Genomic DNA, 20,706 nt, shown 5'->3' with positions numbered 1-20,706 from the left:
ACAAGGACCAGGAGGTATCGGGAAAACAAACCTCTACCAAACAATTATTGCTAACCTACGGTCAATAAGCAAGATCGTAATCCTAGTCGCATCTGCTGGAATTGCAGCTCTGCTCCTGCCTAGCGGAAGAACGGCTCATTCACGCTTCAAACTTCCAATCAACCTCAACGAAGGGTCAACATGTGAAATCAAGTCTTGAACAATGCTAGCGACCCTAATTACAAAGGCTGACTTAATACTATGGCACATAGAGACGCGTTTGAAGCTGTAGATCATACAATCAGAGACCTGATGACATTAGACGACGAAACTGCAGTAAACAAGCCGTTCGGTGGTAAAATAGTTCTACTAGGAGGAGATTTCAGACAGATATTACCTGTGGTTCCCCAAGGAAGTTGCCAGGACACCGCACAAGCATACTTAAATCGATCACATCTTTGGACTGCCTGTCAAATTTACAAACTAACAATAAACATGAGGCTAAACAAGTCTGATGCAGCTTTTGCAGCTTGGATTTTACAAGTGTGAGATGGAAACTCAATGTTAGCAGGCACAAACCCTGAAGAAAATGTTGGAGGGTGCAGAATAGCTATGGATGAAGGTTTAATGCTACCAAACGGAGGGAACCGCCTAGCAGCGATTTCAGTTGCTGCATATCCAACGTTCTCTCAATCTTTCAAGGAACGACACTACCTAACAGAGAGGGCAATCCTACCTCCTAGGAATGAGACTGTCCTTGAAATAAATGAATACCAGCTATCCATGGTGCCATGTGACAATAAGGAATACTTAAGCTCAATGGAGACTGGAGTAACTTATACACAGTCGAGTATTTAAACTCTCTAGAGTCTCCAGGTTTACCAAACCAAGAAATTCGCTTGATGTAGAGGTACCAGTAATGCTCTTCCGAAATCCTAACCAGAAAAAGGGTTATCAAATGGTACACGTCTAATTGTCACCAGACTTGGTCTAAAGATAATAGAGGCAGATATACTCATTGGCACTCATATTGGTGAAAAAGTCCTCATCCCAAGCATTGTCTTGTCTCCCAATGACACCAAGCATCCTTTCACCCTACGAAGAAAGCAACTCCCAATAAGAGTGTGCTATGCAATGACGATTAACAAGAGTCAAGGCCAAAGTTTGAAACAAGTCGCTCTTTACTTACCGCAGTGTTTACGGACAGTAAGTTGTATGTCGTTCTATCCCGTGTAACTTCAAATTCTGGATTGAAAATCCTATATGCAACATCAGAGAAGAATTGTACTAAAGGGTTCATGGATATAGTCTACAAAGAAGTCTTCAACAACATAAACAGTTAAAGGTACATTCCTAAGTGAGGATGCATTATACATGACAACAACCATGTACAATACCCACAACTTTGGTTTTCAAAGTACTGCTTTATATAGGGAGAAAATATACTAACTATCCTTTATATTTCTTCTCAGGCCAATAGAGAGGACAACAGACATCCATCAAAAACTACGTTGCATGTCCCACTCTAGGAAATCCTTTTATTTAAATAAATAAATATTTACAGCTGAATACATTTTTTCCTATTTTCCAAAGTTCTTAAAGTTTAATTCCAACTATCAACTCTAAAAATGTACACACAAACAACCAAGTATAATTTTGTGAACCATTTATAAACATTATGAGAAAATATAGATAACACAAAATAAAGGCCTAAACAAACTCAAGAACTATATCATTGAAAACAAAGTTTATGTCAAAGTCCGCACAAGGCCCATGTTCGAGAAAACAAATGGATAAGACTATTAAAGAGAACAAAAATTAGCAAACAGAACTTGAAACGACCGATCTATTACACCTACAAAGCCTCGAACCTCAATTGCGCTTCGACTTGTACCATCAGCGAACCAAAATGTGCATTTTGGGAAGGGGTGTCGATCGACACCATAGGGGGGTGTCGGTCAACACCAATGATTTTTGGTTCGGCGAGTTTGTCGTAATTGTTGATTTGGACAGTAATTAAAGGCCACTAACCACTATCATGACAGTAATTAAAAGCCACTAACACCAAAAAAATCTATTACAATCGTTTATTGATACATTAAAATAATGAAACGGCCACGAGTACCTAACTATAAAATCTCTACACAGGAAGGAAGCAATACACAAAGTCACACCACCGAAAAGAAAGTGAAATGCCACCTTCCAAACATCTTTTAGTCTTAGAAAGCCTCCCACAAGATCTTCTTGGCGACATTCTCTCCAGGGTTGCAAAATATTGTTGCCAACATGTTCGTCATTGCTTCCAAGTTTCTCATGAACTAGCAATAGCCTGCAAGGATGAAAGAGTTTCCAAAAATATCACGCTAAAGCTGCTGGCATGAATCCATTAGCAACATTATACAAATACCAATGACTAATGGAGAGATGTCAACAAAATTGTAATGCAGAAGCCCATTACATCGAAGGCGTGAAACAATATTTCTACTACAACAACCCAAGTACAGGACTACATCATCTCCACACCTCTCCTGAAGGTTTGTATGAAAAAGGAATTTATCTATATGGGATTCTCATGTTGTGTATCGGAGAAATAGACATAGGTAAAAAATATTAGGATAAGCTACAATGGGCTAAATCAACAACAAGGTCTGATCATTGTTGGACCAAGATCAAATTATCTCTCGAAGGCATCCATATCATCATGAAACCATGCTATTTCCAATCTATAAGAGACATCAAACTTAATAAGATATTCAAACTTAACGATATGGATACAAAGTGCAAGAACTGCTACTGCTACAAACAGATTACGAAGTTTGTAAAACGTCGTTGAAAAAAAAAAGCCCATGTGTCTGAAATACTTGCACTGTTTAGCAGTAACAAGTCTTCTTCTCAAGTTGTTTTGATTTTCAAAATAGTTAATAAAGAGATCGGGAATATGCACAAAGTATAGGTTTCATTCTACATACGAAAATACAACCAGGACAAAATAGAGCATATCTCAAAGTAGAGGAATAACGGAAGAAATCATAACCAAACTGATGGTGTATTCTTCAAAAGGTTTTAACAAATACAGAGTGCACTTAAAATGCTCAAAATGGTTCACAAACACAATGAACAAACTACCCAAAACATACGAGTAGACTACAACATAAAAGAAAGTAAAAGAAACTTGACATCTTTTTTTTACAAAATTAAAACCCAACGCAATATGCAGGAATTTTGATGTTCAGTAAATTGAAAAAATTGGAAGGTTATGAACCGACAATGCCATTGAACAAAAGAAGATGGACCTCAACTTCTAACTTTTTAAATATGCCATTGCACCCTTAAAAACCCTGGAGAAAAAAATACTATATTTCGGCCCAGACCTATTAACCAAAGGTATGGATCAAAAACCAAAACACTTGGAACAATGTTAAATTGTAAGGCACCGGCTGAACCATGTGTAATGAAAAACTCTTTCAGAAAATATAAAAATAATACGCAAATAGGTAACAATAAATATATTCTAATTAACCCAAACTTCTCAGTTCGGTTACAAACTTGCCAAACCTATTGAAATACATTTAAAGCACCACTACACCGTTACAGCAATGAGAAACGACAGCCAGACAAAAAATCAGGGGTAATCCATCCAACACAAAAAAAAACTAATTAATGGAGGACTCTTAATTCACGAGTAGAGGGCATCTATATATGCCAATCCTATACTTTATTCCAAAAGTTATAAGCGTAGGCCAAAAAACAAACAAAAAAATTAGCACTAAAATGGCGAACAACCAAAACCGGTTATATACGTTCTCATATGAAGTTGTGTCCTCCCCTCTACTGAGCGAAATATTAATACTCATAACAATTCAAAGGCCACAGACGGGTGAATTCTATATTTTAATGAGAACAAGTATTCCAATATAAACTTAACTTCTAATTCTATATTTAAAAGAAAACAAAATTAATAAACAACATGCTTTACATTTATTACGTATGAAAATTGAAGTAAATTATACTACCAGATAAAACATAGAGGAAAAAAAAACAAATTAAAAAATACATACAAGTTAAGCACCCAAAATTTAAAAAACACATGACCAAAAAACAAAATACCAAAACAACAAAAAAAAAAATCCATCATCTAACTCTCGCGCGAAGCGCGGATCAATTACTAGTCTATATATATATATAATGGGAGAATTTCTCTCATTCTGAGCTGTCCACATCATCTTCCACCTCAACATATTTTAGTTTTTTGTTCAGCCCATAAAATTTGTGTTATTAAAACCCAAACAAACTTAATAAGTGTAAATTCTATAAAGAATAGCCCAATAACTTGTAAACTTAAAATCAAAATTTTCTATTTATCTAATATCCTATGAACATATGAATTGGATTACATCAAATAAAAAACCAATTCAATTAACAAATTTAATATAACGTTTCAGTCTTCTTCTTCGTCAACATTATTCATGAGAGACACAATAAATGGCTTACGAGTAGTCTTCAACATATCTTACCTTTTAAAACTAAAAGGGCTTATTTTGATATTGTTGAAATTCCTGCTCAAACCAATTACTCCTCTTTTGCTGATTTATGTCTTGGACGCTCTTCTCAACAGGTTGAAAATACATCTATAACAAATAAAATAGTAAATATTGGGATGTAAGACATATATGATTACATGTGTGTAATGTGCTGGAGATATTTCCTTCCTATTCTTTTCTATGTTATAAAAGTCTTGGGATGATTTCTTATTTGTAAGCCCAGTTTGATTGGATATTTGTCCTATTTTCAACAATATTCCTTGAAAAAAAACAAAAAACAACAACAAATAATAATTCTTTCAATTTAAATCTAATTTCTAAGAATAATAACATTAAAAAGGATAATAAAATCAAATACTTAAATTCCATTAGTGTGAAGATTGTGTAACAATTAGTACAATTATGTATATGCAAAGTAAATAAAAAAGGCTTCCGACAATTAAAATAAAAAAAAAGATAAAAAAAATTGGGAAATTACCTAGAATATTACTAAAAAGTACTCTTATTACAATAATAATACGTTTGAAAACCGACTTACTAAAACAATACAGAAAAGTCTGATTATTACTTCTAAACCAGGGTTATGTGTTTTATTACAGTAATGCCATTTACATTTAAAGTATGTGTGAATTAACAGAAAGGTAGAGCATCTAAATAAAATCAGGAATCGAAGATAATCTAAATAAAATCAGGAATCGATCCCTTGAAGGTTTGGGTGTTTATCTTATGTAAGTTGGGTTATTTGCAAATTAAGATCGGCTATTTGTGAAAAAATTTGGTTACTGTGCGGAGAACTGAATCTGGGTGGAGGACTGACGTTTGGGGGATGACGGACGAGTTGATGGCGAGGTCGAGGGAAGTTTTTGGAGGAGTTAAATTTAGCGATCTTGTCTGCGTTGCTAAATTTATATTTTTATATCGTGGTTTAATCTATATTGCTTACTGTTTAGTAAGATTTTGAGTATTACATAGTAGGCATTGTATTTTGTGGAATGGTAGTTCAGACGATATTCATGTCGATATATTCATTTCAGTTTTCAGTATGATGTAGGACTCAGTTTTTAGGAAGATATTTGTGAGTTGATGTTGATTCGTTGATAAACTAAGCAACATATGTTTTGTGATGTTCAATTAAGCACAAAACTAATGCTTCTATCATAGATATGGGGTCAAGCAATGATGCCAAGAGGTATCCAAGTAGCTGTATCGGGATGTTAAATGTCCACTGCAGATAAGAATCATGCACCACGATTGTAGTTTGTCCAATATTGTTGATTTGAAAGCTTTCGTTGGTGATGAGGTGTACGGGAAAATAAGAGAAAAATCGCAACTGGGAGTGTTACTGTATCTAGCGGAATCCAACTACTTATTTTGAAGCCTTCATATCCGGGAGCAAACTGCTTAATAATGGAGAGGTATTCCTACAATTTACATAACAATTTTTGGTTACCAGTTAATCTAATAGAAGCATATATAATGTTATTATATCTGAAATGCAGCTTGAGGTGAAACATCTAGTACCAAAACCTATGGAGTTCATATATCCAGATTGGCCAGGAGAGAATTCGGTGTATGGTGTAGGGGAAGGTGGGAAGAAGAAACTGGATAATCTGCTATTTGACGTGATCAATGGCATAGTGGATGAAAGCGAATGGGATTGTGTCCAAAAGGAAGGGTGAAAATACGACAAAGAGGGGTGGATGGTGATGTAGGTAGTGTAAGGTTGTTAACTATGGTTGAAACCTTATGGGCGAAAATGGATAATATTGAGTTATCATTTGATAAAGCACTAGCGGAAGTTGTCAACAAACTTGAAGGTATGGAGAGTAAGATAAGGAACTTTGAGAATGACGTTCAACTATTGAAGAAATTTGTTATCAACTCAACGGATGAAGGAGCGGTTGTAGCGCGTACAAGACGAAATGACGACCCTAAATAGAGGTGGTATGCTCTCTGTACCGTATAGATAAAATTGTAATTAGTTATATATATATATATATATATATATAATTTTATATATAGTTTTCAGGAAAGGGTATGATACGATGGTTTTTGATGCAGAATTTTGGTTGTCGTTAGGAGGGGAAAGGCTAGTATGAAGTCTTTGTATGTATATATTCGAAGAAACAACGTTATTTTGACTATTGTGAAGTTGTATACTGTGAATTTAAATTTCAAATTAGATTTTTGTACAGACAAATTTTGTATTGTTTACTTTATCTCTAGTTTACCAGCATCATAGTATATTTCAAATGTCGTGTATATAACGTCAAATACATCTCTTTGTTCAAGTCATGGCTATTAAAGATGAAGCATTCACCTAAGGATGGTTACGCAGTTACAAGTTGTGTTAGGAATCCGATAGCGATAAAGGATAGGATCATTGGGTCAGGAAGTTTTAAAATCGAACAAGAGGACAAAGGTAACAAATCCGAGAGTCTAGACCGATTTCCAAAGAAGATGGTAGACAGTGTACAGCATGGAAAAAGAGTACAAAGCGGGCTGACAAAAGAAGGTCATGAAAGAGTAAAGCTTAATGACAAAGTACATGGAGGAGGTGTACAACACATTCCTATTAATATTATCCATCCGGTAAGTGGTGTTCACCCAAACAGTGGTAACCCTGTACCGTCGGACCGTGGGTGCGATTTTTTTTTGGATTTAACCGAGGGGACCAGTACTCCTGGATCATCTCATATACTGAAACAAAATAAAAAAGTCAGGTATTTTGGACATCTGTTAGAAAAGTTGTTTCCTCCCTCAAGAGAGGATGATCTTCTATATGGAGATCCAGTGGGCACTAACATAGGTGTAAGCCGCAATGACGAATCAATGCGACTTGCATTACTTAGCCGAGCATTTGACCCAAGGGTAGTCCTCTCACCCGCAGTGTACGATCCTTTCATTGCGGCATGTCCTCAGAAAGTTGAGAAGCTGAAGTCCTTCCTAACCGATGATTTGTAAGTGTTTAATGACAGTTCTAATAAAATTAGTGTTTATATTTGGTTATCAACTAGGATTTATAACTGATTGGTTAATATTGAGTTTCAGGGCTAAAGTTTTAGGCACTGGAAATGCCGAATTTTATTTGTGTCTCCTGATCCCTAAACAATCGTGGCCAACTCGTGATCAAACATTCGGCTGGTTATGGGATGCGGTAAGCTTCGAAGTTTAGTACCATTACTTATCGCAACTAACAATGGTAGACTAATGTCTGATACATTTAACTCGTGTTGCAGAACACGATTACATGTATGCATATGATCCGTATTAGGGCGTCGCAATCGCCATCCCCATTTATAACATATCGTATTGCTTTCCTTGACCCGTGGTTTGTTAGTCAGTGGGCACTCGAATTCCCACAATTCGAAGCCTCTAAGAAATGGCAATTTGGAGAAGGTTATTTTGAGACGTACATGGGGAGGCTGCCAAAATACGGAATGACACACAAGTTATGGGTTGACGATGAAGACAAGCTGTACTTCCCATAAAACATCGATAACCAACACTGGGTAGCCATCGAAGTTGATGTAGTCAAGCGCAGGCTTAAAGTTTACGATAGCATAAACAGCGGTTGCAGCGACGAGGTTCTCCAAAGGAAGTGTAAGCCGTTCATTAAAATGATTCCTTACTTGATACAAGCATATTACCGGACGTACAAACAACAGCAAATCGGGGCGTCGGCATTCAGTTATTACAGAGTGAAAACACTCCCACATAACCATCAACAAGGTGAATGTGGTGTGTATACGTTGAAGTGCTTTGAGTGTTTAGCCCTTGGTCTAAATTAGACTGGCCTATGTGATGCGGCCATGCCTTTGATTAGGATGAAACTTGCTGCCGACGTGTTTGATGAGGTTCCAGACAAAGACTGCTTTCTGCAACTAGATGGTACGTCTGTGACACTAGATTATCCAGAAGCTGACTTCATCTCTGGATGAAATAGTTGAAGCCCTTAGGTTCTATAAATATTACAATACACGTAGCAGTATAATTTTTGAACCGGTGAAGATTGGTTTGACCCGTGTTGTAAATAGAACAAGCGTCTTAGGTCATTTTTTTGGTAACATGTGGGATATGTGGATGAGGAGTCATATCTTTTGGTCTAGGGTGTGGTATATGGGGATGTCGTTCTTACATTATTTGACATCTGATCACACCTATAGCTCCCATCGGTTTAGATATGTATCATTATGACGTCTTACTAACCTGTGTTATTATATGTACTGTTTTATTAATCCGTGTACGTACACTAAACTCAGTAACGTTTATTCTATGTCCTGTCAGTGTCTTATTTTGGTATGTTTACTTATGTACGGATCTATTATATGTTTTTTCTTATAATCCACTATGTAACATTATATACGTACAACATATGTGCAGTGTACGGACATTCATGTATCTATCCATTTTAAGCACATTCAGTAGTTCCTATTGGCAATCCTACGTACATAGGCAACATCTAGGTAGGCATGATGAGCGAAGAAATTAAATTATATTCCAAGTCAACGAACTTGAATCATCCTAACAAACGGTTTCGGATCATATGAATGACCGAGGTGAAAATAATAAGTACAAGAATCTGGAGTTATTCGATACTTAATTTATCGGCCCAATACCATGTTCGTAGATGTCCATCGTGTACTTCTTACGGATATTGTCAACATTCTAGTCACTGATATTCAAGCAGTCAATCATCGGTTTACCCATGCTCAACAGTTCTAGAAACTTCATAGCAAAAGGTCCACAATCTCCCATCCTCTCGTTTTGACCTAGAGGCTTGACCCTGGACAATGTAAATGGATCGGCAGGGTAATTGACATCGACAACCCTCTGAAGTAGGAATGGTATCATCTCAATCACTGGCTGCATCCGGGTCTTCACAACAGGTTCTCTAGCCAGGCTTATCAAAGGATCGTAAATTGATATAATCCTCGTTATAAGATTTATGCCCACTCCGACCCAATGTGCAGATTTCTAGTTCATTAGACCATATATGACGTCGACATATGTAACCCACTTCAACCTTGGTTCGTGGTGCATCCCTTCTCCATTGACGATGTCAACGAGGACTTTGTCCCAATGGAAATTCTCTTTTTTTCTTGGTGTTGGAGAAGGCTTGGAACCTTTTTGACAACTCTTAAAAGAGAATTGAGTCCAAAATTACGCTCCATTGTTTTATCATTTCTTCTCCGTTCTTTTGCCACAGCGTTAGGGCGATCATCTCCATGTGCTGCAGATGTAGTTAAACCCAACCCAATCAATTTTCAATCAAACAACATACAATGTACGCATAGTGTGTACACACCAACAATCATGTACGTAAAAATGAAATGGTTACCATAGTTTGCACCCATTGTTGAGGCAATATAAGATTAGAGAAGAATAGGTTATATGCCTTGCAGAATCCGAAAAGGCTGTGTATCCTGCAGAATCGAGGTGACGATTAACTATATTAACAATAGACACCTACCAAGTTTGGCGTCCGGAAAATATGGAGCAACACTTACACATTATCTCCGTTTATCAAGTCGGTGAATTTGGCAAATTTCCCATCATCAACCTCTTCCATCGGGTCGTATGAAACCGAACCTGCTTTTATCACTATGGGAAGGGATGGTAGATTCTCATGTACCTTGATGATCATCGGTTCTGCCCAGCCTCCTTCACCCACAATAATAACTGACCGTGTCACCAATGTATCTGATTCACTGGATATACCTTCCATCCCTGAACTGTTATCTGGTTGACCTCTAGATTCTTTACAGCCCTCCTCGATATCGCTTTCCTTGCATATTGCTTCGACTTTGCCCTAATAATGTACGTACATATATTCTTATTTACGTACACAAAACTAACTAACTACACATTATATGTGGGTATAACACAAAATCGAAGTAAAAAAACAGTGCGTTTATCACTATGGGAAGGGATGGTCGATTCTCACGTACCTTGATGATCATCGGTTCTGCCCGGCCTCCTTCATCCACAATAATAACTGACCGCTTCACCAGTGTATCTTATCCACTCGGAATACCTTCCATCACTGAAATGTAATCTGGTTGACCTCTAGATTCTTTACAGCCCTCCTCGATATCGCTTTCCTTACATATTGCCTCGACTTCCCCCTAATAATGTATGATATCTTGTGTTTTTGTTGGGTTTAAGGCTTGTTATTGGTTAGTTTTGTTGCATAATCTTATCATTCTAGGTTGTTTTAGGAGCATATGCATCTAGTGTCTCATTTCTCAGGTTCTTGGAGTAATCTCATTACATTAGGAGCATTTGGACTTATTGTGGTGCAAAGAAGCAAGAAGAATGGAGTTGGAGAAGTGACATGGACAGGAGCTACCCGCGGCCAGGACCAGGGCCAAGAGTGGGCCGATTGAACCTTCCACGCAAAGGTCAGGAGCTACCCGCGGCCAGGACAAGCGTCCAGAAGGTGACCGGTGGACACCATCGACCTTGCCAATCGGGCAAACGGGGGCTGATGCCGCCTAAGTCCATACTTGTTTTACTTTTAATCTGGGTTTGACCCAGTTTGTTTTGGGTTGACCCGGGTCCTTTTCTGTGTCCTATAAATACTCTTAACCCTATTAAGGGGAGACTTATCTTTTGTTATCTCTTGTTTAGCAGCCACTTAGGGTTCTTAAGCTTATCTACTCTTGGTTTGTTGAATGATTGAGTACTTCTAAGTTTTTAATAGCAATTTCTCCTTCAAATCTCTTAATCTATAATCTCTTATTATGATTTCAGAAAGATCAAACCACTTCCTTTGTGTGATCATGATGATGAGTTAGTAGATCTTTTAGAACTTTGGGCCAGGTAGATTAGGGAGATAGATGATTGATATTTGATGTCTAGGGCTTTATTTATGTGTTTTCTATCTTGTTTGGTGATTATAATGGTAGATCAGCCTTGATCATGTTGATTATAGACTTTAGGAATTTCATGCCTAGAAGGTGTTTGATGAAATTCCTGATCCAAACTATTCAAGAGCTTTGCATTCCTAGCCAATGGAAATTGATGATTAGGGTGCTTAGTGGTATTTTGACTTGTTCTTAATGCATGCTTGTCTTCTGATTGCCTTGATTGTTGCTTAGACATCTAGGATTGGTTAGCTATCTCCCAAGTTAATTACCTTGCCCAGGGTTCACTTGTTTAATCTTGATTTAAAGTTTGTTGCTAGTTGTGTTCTGTTTCTTTGAGTTTGCATTGGTTTTGATTTGGCTTTTTTCTATCTTTGAATCAGTTAGTTAGTTAAGATTGTTACGAAGAACCAATTCTTGTTTAAGAATAGATTAATCATCTTTGTGTAATCTTAGTGAGTTGATTAATGCAGATTGTGGATTGATAATTTAATTGAAGTAAAAGTACTACATCAATTTGGCGTCGTTGCCCATTTGCATTCAAAATGACCATTGGGATTTCAACTTTGCTTGAGCCTATTCATTTACTTTACATTGTTACTTACTTGGTTTGCTTTGGTGTTTTGAATTCTCTTTTGCAAGGTGTATGAACCTGAGAAGTCATGGCCAAGCAGACTTGATTGAGCGGGTTGACGACATCTACCGTTTTGAGCGAGAGAATCGCTGGTTAGCAAGACAAGCTATGGACAACAACCCTCCTCCTGATGCTGGTCATAATGGAAATGACCAGCCCAATGATGATAAAGTTCCTCACCATGTACCAAGACAAGCTCGTCTCATTGGAGCCTATGATGCACCAAATATCAATGGACATAGAACTGGTATTAGAGCTCCACCAGTTGAGCACAATCACTTTGAGATCAAAGCCAGTCTTCTCAACATGGTGCAAGGATCAAAATTTCATGCTTTGGCAATGGAAGACCCCCTTGATCACTTAGATCAATTTGATAGGTTTTGTGGAACTGTTAAGATCAATGGTATCTCTGAAGATGCCTTCAAGCTTCGCCTCTTCCCATTCTCTCTTGGTGATAAGGCTCACATTTGGGAGAAGAATCTGCCTCACAACACCATTACCTCTTGGGATTAATGTAAGAAGGCTTTCCTTTCAAAATTCTTCTCTACTACAAGCACAACAAGGTTAAGAAATGAGATATCAAGCTTTTCTCAAAAGGGAAATAAGAGTTTTTGTGAAGCATGAGAAAGATTCAAGGGGTACATCTCTCAGTGTCCACATCATGGTTTCTCCAAGGAGTCACAATTGAGTACACTCTATAGAGGAGTTTTGCCTAAGTATAGGATGCTACTTGAGACAGCCATGAATAGGAACTTCTTGGGTCAAAATGCTGAACATGGAATGTTGTTGCTTGAGAATCTTCCTCAAAGTGATGGGAACTATGGAGAAGATTATGATAGAACTCCAAGGGACTATACTGAGATGAATGAGCAGCACCGCAAGGAGATCAAAGCTTTGAATGACAAGATGGATAAGATGCTTAGTGTCAATCAAAAGCAAGTTCACTTTGTCAATGATTGTGAACTTTATCAAGAAGGTATGGAAGCTTGTGTTGAAGGTCAAGAAGAAGTCAACTATGTAGGTGGCCAAGGTTATAACAAGTTCAATCATAATTACCACAACCACCCAAACCTCTCTTACCGCAGCACCAATGTGGAGAACCCACAAGACCAGACTTATCCACCACAAAAACCTCCTGGTTTTCCTTCACAACCAAACTATTAACCTAAACCTCAAGGGAACTATCAAGTTAAGCCTCAAACCTATTCCCAACCTCAACAACAAATGAATGCACCACACCCTCAAGGTCAAGGAAATGATACAAATGCTCTACTAAGACAGATCCTAGAGGGCCAAGGAAGAAGTGCCATTGAACTTGCCACACAAATGAAGAACATGCACCACAAGGTTGAGAATGTTTATGGTGAGTTAAATGCTAAGATTGAGAGGTTGCAAACATAGGTCCAGGGACAAGCTTCTTCATCTTCACCAAGACAAATGGGTTCCTTACCAGGAAAACGAGAACCAAACCCCAAATAGTACATCAATGCCATCATGCTGAGAAGTGGTAAGCAACTACCTACCAATGAGCTCAATAGGGACATTGAGACTAAAGGAGGGGATGTAGTGGTTGAGATTGAAGATGAGGATGAGTTGGTAGTGAAAGACTTGGGTAAAGACAAAGAAGCTGATGAAGTTGTGGTTGACAAAGGCAAGAGTAAAGTGGTTGAGGAACCAAAGCAAGACAACACCATTAATGAAGCTTTCAAGAAGAGTAAGGAGATTGCCAAGGAGATTCTATTTGTGCCTCCACCTTATGAGCCAAGACTGCCATTTCCTGGTAGGTTTAAGAAGCAACGAGTGGATAAATATAGAGCTATGTTTGATGCTCAAATGAAAGATGTTGCCATCACAATGCCAATCATTAATGCATTTTTGCTGAACCCATCATACAATAAGTTCCTCAAAGATGCAGTTATGGAAAAGAAGAAAGCTCTTCAAGGAATGGTAATCTTAACCCATGAGTGTAGTGCTATCATTCAAAACAAGGTAGTAGCAAAGAAGCTTGAAGATCCTAGTAGCTTCACTCTCCCTTGTACACTTGGACCCTTATCTTTTAGCCACTGTTTATGTGACCTTGGGTCTAATGTGAGCTTGATGCCTCTCTCAGTTGCCAAAAGACTAGGTTTCACCTGCTACAAGAAGTGTATGATCACCCTTGTTCTTGCGGATAGGTCAGTTAGAACACCGGTAGGAGTGCTTGAAGACTTACCGGTGATGATTGGTCATTTTGAGATCCCAACAGACTTTGTTGTGCTTGAAATGGATGAAGAACCAAATGATCCACTCATCTTGGGGAGACTATTTTTGAGAACTGCAGGAACAATGATTGATGTGAAGAGTGGGAAAATTCAATTGAATTTGGGAAAGGAATCCTTGACTTTTGACATTAACAAAGTGATGAGGAAGCCTACAATTGATGGTCAAGTTTTCTACATTGAGAAGATAGAAGCTTTAGCTGATGAGCTTTTGGAGGAATTGGCCATGGAGGATGAACTCCAAAGCACTTTGACAGTTAAACAAGGAGAGTTTGGTCTACTAAAGGAAGATAGTGAAGGGTATGGAAAGATTCTTGACTCTCACAAGCGCTCTAGTAATGATGGAAGCTTCCTTGAGTTGAAAGAGCAAATGGTGTGTTCAGGAAGTTCATCCAAATGAAGATTGGGATGAGCTTAAATCACCCAAGATTGAACTTAAACCACTCCCTAAAGGGCTAAAATATGCTTTTCTAGGTAAAAACTCTACTTATCCTGTCATTATCAATGAAGAACTTAGTGAACAAGAAATTGTTACTCTTCTAGGTGAATTAAAAAAGTATAGAAGAGCTATTGGTTATTCACTTGATGATATCAAAGGAATTTCTGAAACTCTTTGCATGCATAGAATTCATTTAGATGATGAATCAATGACTTCCATTGAACCACAAAGAAGGTTAAACCCTAACTTAAGAGATGTGGTGAGGAAAGAGATTCTTAAGCTCCTTGATGCTGGTATCATATATCCTATATCAGATAGTACATGGGTTTCACCTGTACATGTGGTGCTAAAGAAAGGAGGAGTTATAGTTGTTAAGAATGATCAAGATGAGCTAATTCCTACTAGAATTATAACTGGACATCGCATGTGTATTGATTATAGGAGACTTAATGCTGCATCTAGAAAAGATCACTTTCCTTTACCATTTATTGATCAAATTTTAGAGAGGCTTTCTAGTCACACTCATCATTGCTTTCTTGATGGTTATTCTGGTTTCTTTCAAATCCCCATACATCCCAATGATCAAGAAAAGACTACTTTCACATGTCCCTATGGTATTTTTGCTTATAGAAGGATGCCATTTGGATTATGTAATGCTCCAGCTACTTTCCAAAGATGCATGATGTCAATTTTTCTGACCTAATTGAGGATGTAGTGGAAGTTTTCATGGATGACTTCTCTGTCTATGGAGATTCTTTTTCTGGTTGTCTTTCTAATTTGTGCAGAGTTTTAAAGAGATGTGAGGAAACAAATTTGGTTTTAAAGTGTGAGAAGTGTCACTTCATGGTGAAAGAAGGAATTGTGTTGGGGCATAAGATTTCAGAAAAAGGTATTGAAGTTGATAGAGCTAAGATTGATGTGATGACCAATCTAGCACCACCAAATTCAGTCAAGGGGATAAGAAGTTTTTTGGGGCATGCTGGATTCTATAGAAGGTTCATTAAAGACTTCTCAAAGATAGCTAGACCTCTCACAAGATTGTTGTGTAAAGAAGTTGACTTTGAATTTGATGAGGAGTGTCTTCAAGCTTTCAAGAAGATAAAGGAAGAATTGGTTAGTGCTCCAATTGTTCAAGCCCCATATTAGAATTTGTCATTTGAAATCATGTGTGATGCTAGTGACTATGCAGTTGGAGCTATACTTGGTCAAAGAAAAGACAAGAAGCTTGATGTGATATATTATGCAAAAAGAACCTTGGATGAAGCTCAAATCAAGTATGCTACAACAGAGAAAGAGCTCCTAGCTATTGTCTTTGCATTTGAAAAGTTCAGGTCATACTTGGTAGGTTCAAAGGTCATTTTTCATACTGATCATGCAGCATTGAGATATCTTTTGGCAAAGAAAGATGCTAAACCAAGACTCTTGAGATGGATATTGCTACTTCAAGAGTTTGATTTGGAGATTAAAGACAAGAAGGGTATTGAGAATGGAGTAGCTGATCATCTATCAAGGTTAAGGATTGACAATGAGATCCCAATCAACGATGCACTTCCTGAAGAGCAGATAATGGCAATCCAACTCCTTGACAAGAGCCATGAGACTTGGAAAAAGCTTGTAGAAGTCATGAGGTTGGAAGAGTGTGAGACCCGTTTAGGCCCATTAAAGGCCCAGTCCCTTTGTTAAGCAAAAACCTTAAGCGAGTGTGTATGTATGTGTGTACGTATTGTCTTCTTCGTCATAGCCGCTTACAAAGTTTTCGTTCCAACTTCGATCACTCTCTTGTTTCCGTAAATCTGAATCTCAAGTCACCATCACCATTCTCGTTGAGATCAAGTTCCACGTTACGTCGATCCGTAGTCACCGCCGCTTGAGTCACTGTTTGTCTCCGTCGTTCACTTCTCTCACTGGAGTCGAGATCCATCACCGGTGGTTCGTTTGGGTAAGGAAATCCAAACATTAATTTGTTTCCCATCTTCTACAAGTCACTGTGTTAGCTTCTATAATCTGTTCCTTCTGTTACAAGTTATCTGAAAGTTTTGGTTGTTGTTTCTGGTTGCTTCTGTCACAAGTCGGTTCGTTGGCATCTGCAAGTTGGGTCGTCTGCTGTTGTTTCTGTTTCCTCCGTCTGCAAGTTAGGTTGTCTGGTTCCTTGGGCAGTAAGTCTCTTGTTCCTTTGTTCTGGTTTTCTAGTTCTGCAAGTTCCGGATTAAGGTGTTGAACAGTATTCTCCTTGTACAAGTTTCAGGCTAGCCACTTTCAACTTCTCCATTCCTAGTTTCGTCGTCTTCAATCAGGTGGGGGATTGATTTGCGGATTCATAACACCTCATTTACACTTTTGTGCATCTGATAAGTGTTAGTTTGAAGTTAGACACTATTGATTGTTGATTGCTAGGTGGTTAGATTAGTAATATTTAAATGTTTTAATGCTTGCTGCATGGTTATATGGTTACGTGAGATGCATGTAGATTATTAGTGTTTTAAGTCGTAAGGGTTGCTGCATGGTAATATGAGGACGTGAGATGCATGTTGCTTGTTAATGTGTTACGTCATACTTTAGTCTTTGTGTTGAGAAAATTATTAAGAAAATAATTAAAAATGGGAATTGAGACTGTTGGACTGTAATGAACCGACGGGTTCATTATGGGTCATAAACCGCTGACGAGCAGTACGGGAAGAATCGAGCTACGGGCCGTGGTCTTCTAGGAATGAGGTTTGGGAGCCATATAAAGTGTTAATGGCCAAATCTATAATCAAAGTAAAATACTTAATATATTATGAAAAATAATTGTGGTGGTATGTCGTAGTCTTTCACGCAAGTGAAAGCTATATGCTTGTTGTCTGATTTTATGCTAGTGTTTGGAAGTTGCGTGAAAGTCTATTTGTGAGGTTATGTTTCGGTGGGCAGTGTTGACCACCTCACTGAGTAATTAATTACTCACTCCCTAATCTTTTTTCTTCAGGTCACGGTGAGAATCTCGAGTAGTTGCACAAGTCGTCTTGCTTTGTGGTGTGTTTTTGGGAACGTTGGGTTTATTATTTTTACCGGTTATTCTCTATCTTTCTTTTACGTTCGGATTTCTTTTTATTTATGACATTCTTTTATTTTCTTTTAATAAGACTATTGAAATATTGCATTAAGGTTTTTATTTTAATTAAGGAAGGATTTTCTGGAAATATGAGTAACTTAGTATTTTTATTATATGGATGTGTTTAAAAATAACCTTTTAGTAAGAAAACTAGTGTAGTCCCAAAGGGTTTGGGAGCGGGTCGTGACAAAGAGAATGGTCCTTGGTATGCTGATTATGTTAACTATCTTGCTTGTGGTCTTGAGCCACCAAATTTAGTTGGTTATGCTAGGAAGAAGTTCTTCAAGGACATCAACAACTACTATTGGGATGCACCTTACCTCTACACACTTTGTAAAGACAAGATTTACAGAAGATGTGTTGCTAAAGAAGAGATAGAAGGTTTAGTAGAACTTTTTCATGGACCAGCATATGGTGGTCATTTTGCTACATTCAAGACAGTCACAAAGATCCTTCAAGCTGGTCTGTGGTGGCCTACCATGTTCAAAGACACTCAAGAGATTATCTCTAAGTGTGATTCATGTCAAAGAAGAGGAAACATCAGCAGGAGAAATGAAATGCCACAAACTCCTATTTTAGAGGTTGAAGTGTTTGATGTGTGGGGCAGTGACTTCATGGGACCATTTCCTTCATCATATGGTAACAGTTACATACTTGTAGCTGTTGATTATGTCTCTAAATGGGTGGAACCAATAGCTAGTCCTACTAATGATGCAAAGGTGGTACTAAAGTTGTTCAAGACAATCATTTTTCCAAGGTTTGGTATTCCAAGAGTGGTCATAAGTGATGGAGGAAAGCACTTTATCAACAAGGTTTTTGAGAGTCTTCTTAAGAAGCATGGAGTGAAGCATAAGGTTACCACACCTTACCATCCCCAAACAAGTGGTCAAGTTGAGATTTCAAACAGATAAATCAAGACAATTCTTGAGAAAACGGTGGGTATCACAAGGAAGGATTGGTCTAAGAAGTTGGATGATGCTCTATGGGCATATAGAACTGCCTATAAGACACCTATTGGAACAACTTCATTCAACCTTCTCTATGGGAAGTCTTGTCATTTGCCAGTTGAATTAGAGTATAAAGCAAGGTGGGCAGTCAAGCTTCTTGACTTTGATATCAAGAATGCTGTTCAGAAACGCTTGGTGTAATTGAATGAACTGGGAGAGATCCGCCTTGAGGCTTATGAGAGCTCAAAGATCTATAAGGAGAGGACAAAGGCATTTCATGACAAAAGAATTCTTCCAAGGGTTTTCAAGGAAGGAGATTTAGTGTTGCTGTTCAATTCCCGCTTGAAGCTATTTCCAGGAAAGTTAAAATCCCGCTGGTCGGGACCATTTAAGATCAAAGAAGTTCGACCTTATGGAGCCTTTGTGTTTCTGAACAAGGCTGGCAAGGATTTTGTGGCTAATGGTCAGAGATTGAAGCACTATTTGGCTAATGATTTCATTGAGGAGGGAACAACAGTTTCTCTCTCTGAACCTCAAGACGCCTAAGCAGTGCGGTAACGTCAAGTTTAGAGACGTAAAACAAGCGCACTTGGGAGGCATTCTCATGGTATCCTTATGTACATATATTCTTAATTTCTTTTAGTTTGTGTGTTTTTGTGTTTTCAAAATTCCCATCAGCCACGGCCATCGGACAAACGATGGCCGGTTGAGCTTCATGGGTTTCGGGGGACTTTGGACAGGGACCAACAGCGGCATGAGCACGCGGCCAAACCATGGCCGATTAAAAATTCTCGAGCAAAAGAAGATTTTGGTCAGGGACATGCAGTGGTCACAACGATAGGCCAAACAACGGCCGAAGGACGCGAACAGTCGGGCCAATCGGTCAGAGTACAACTGATTGGGATCCTCGGGCAGGTGCAGCGGCTAAACCGTGCCCGTGTGCGCCCATCGACCATGGCCATCGGCCAAACGGTGGCCGCTGGCGTCCATCCAGGTGATGTTTCCTAATCCTTCCCGGTTTAGTTTGGTCCAATCCTAGTCAACCAGTCTAAATTTCACCAATTCCTAACCTATTTTAACCGGTTACTACTCTCCTCAAATCCTAAAACCCGAAATCCTTCTCCTTCTCCTCTCCCTCACTTTGTCGATTTTCAAGTTCCCTAAACCCTTAATAACACTAAAATCTTTGTATCTCTCTCATCTCTCAATCGATTTCAAAGATTTTTGGTGTGTTGGTTTCGGTTTTCAAAGCTCTTTTAATTACTTCTACCCCCACCTGCTATTTCTTCATCACTTCTCATCGACAACAAGGTAAGACATTTTATTTCTCCTTTTCTCTCATTCAAGTTTGAACCCATTATGTGCTAGAATCGACCTGCCAGTTATTTATGCATTAATTTTAGGTTGTTTAGCTTGGTATTGATGTTAACCGGTTCCAATTTCGTTTGAATTGCTATGTTTGATGATTAATTTCGAAAATTTTGATTTATGGGGATTTAGGGTTCTTGAGAATTGTTAAAATCTAAAATTTGGGGGAATTTGGGTTTTATTGTTTCTTTACCTTGCCTATGGTACATTGAATCAATTTGTAAGAGACTAGCAAGTTTGGAGACCAATTGATCATGTTTGATGGTTTATTGAGTTTTTAAAATTTATAAGAAGAAGTAATGTTGAGTTTGCTTATGGGGTTTATACTTGAGTTGGTTCTCATTTGTTCATTGGATTACTATAATTGATTTATCTCTAAGATAATAAGCACTTGCTGGTTGTGAATTCAAGTTGTTGCTCCTAGTGAGCATAACTAATATTTTTCAAGTGTTTTTGTATTTTTGATAGGAACAATGGCTAGAACCAATTTGAGACCTGGAGAAAAACAAACTAAGGGCAAGGAGGTTGTAGAGAGGGCTGTTGAGAAGAAGAAAAAGGCAACTCCATCTAAGTCTTCACTTGG

The 20,706-nt window shown here is 38.1% G+C and overlaps 1 protein-coding gene, 1 non-coding gene and 1 pseudogene across 2 annotated transcripts; 2 read left to right on the top strand and 1 right to left on the bottom strand.

Annotated features, from left to right (window-relative positions):
• The first annotated feature begins 240 nt into the window (after positions 1-240).
• LOC147920830 (uncharacterized) lies at positions 241-6,199 on the top strand. The gene is made up of 3 exons (XM_087501252.1): positions 241-448; positions 551-810; positions 6,020-6,199. Exons 1-3 carry the CDS (start codon positions 241-243, stop codon positions 6,197-6,199), a joined length of 648 nt encoding a protein of 215 aa, XP_087357378.1.
• A 5,836-nt stretch (positions 6,200-12,035) lies between these two features.
• LOC104767929 (uncharacterized) lies at positions 12,036-15,423 on the top strand (annotated as a pseudogene).
• LOC147920829 (small nucleolar RNA R71) lies at positions 12,585-12,691 on the bottom strand. The gene has a single exon (XR_015591860.1). It is a non-coding gene; the product is annotated as a small nucleolar RNA R71 (small nucleolar RNA).
• Positions 15,424-20,706: the final 5,283 nt, after the last annotated feature.

Source organism: Camelina sativa, chromosome 19, assembly GCF_030686135.1.
Source record: "Camelina sativa cultivar CO46 ecotype springtype chromosome 19, ASM3068613v1".
In the NCBI taxonomy this organism is placed as follows: domain Eukaryota; kingdom Viridiplantae; phylum Streptophyta; class Magnoliopsida; order Brassicales; family Brassicaceae; genus Camelina; species Camelina sativa.
This window is presented reverse-complemented; position numbering and strand designations above follow the sequence as displayed.

What these genes read in the sequence shown, in the direction of transcription:
- LOC147920830 (XM_087501252.1), top strand. Translation starts at nt 241, where the DNA reads ATGGCACATAGAGACGCGTTTGAAGCTGTAGATCATACAATCAGAGAC. An exon ending in ATCACATCTTTGGACTGCCT is followed by an intron (nt 449 to 550) that starts GTCAAATTTACA and finishes CAATGTTAGCAG; the next exon opens with GCACAAACCCTGAAGAAAAT. An exon ending in TAAGCTCAATGGAGACTGGA is followed by an intron (nt 811 to 6,019) that starts GTAACTTATACA and finishes TCTGAAATGCAG; the next exon opens with CTTGAGGTGAAACATCTAGT.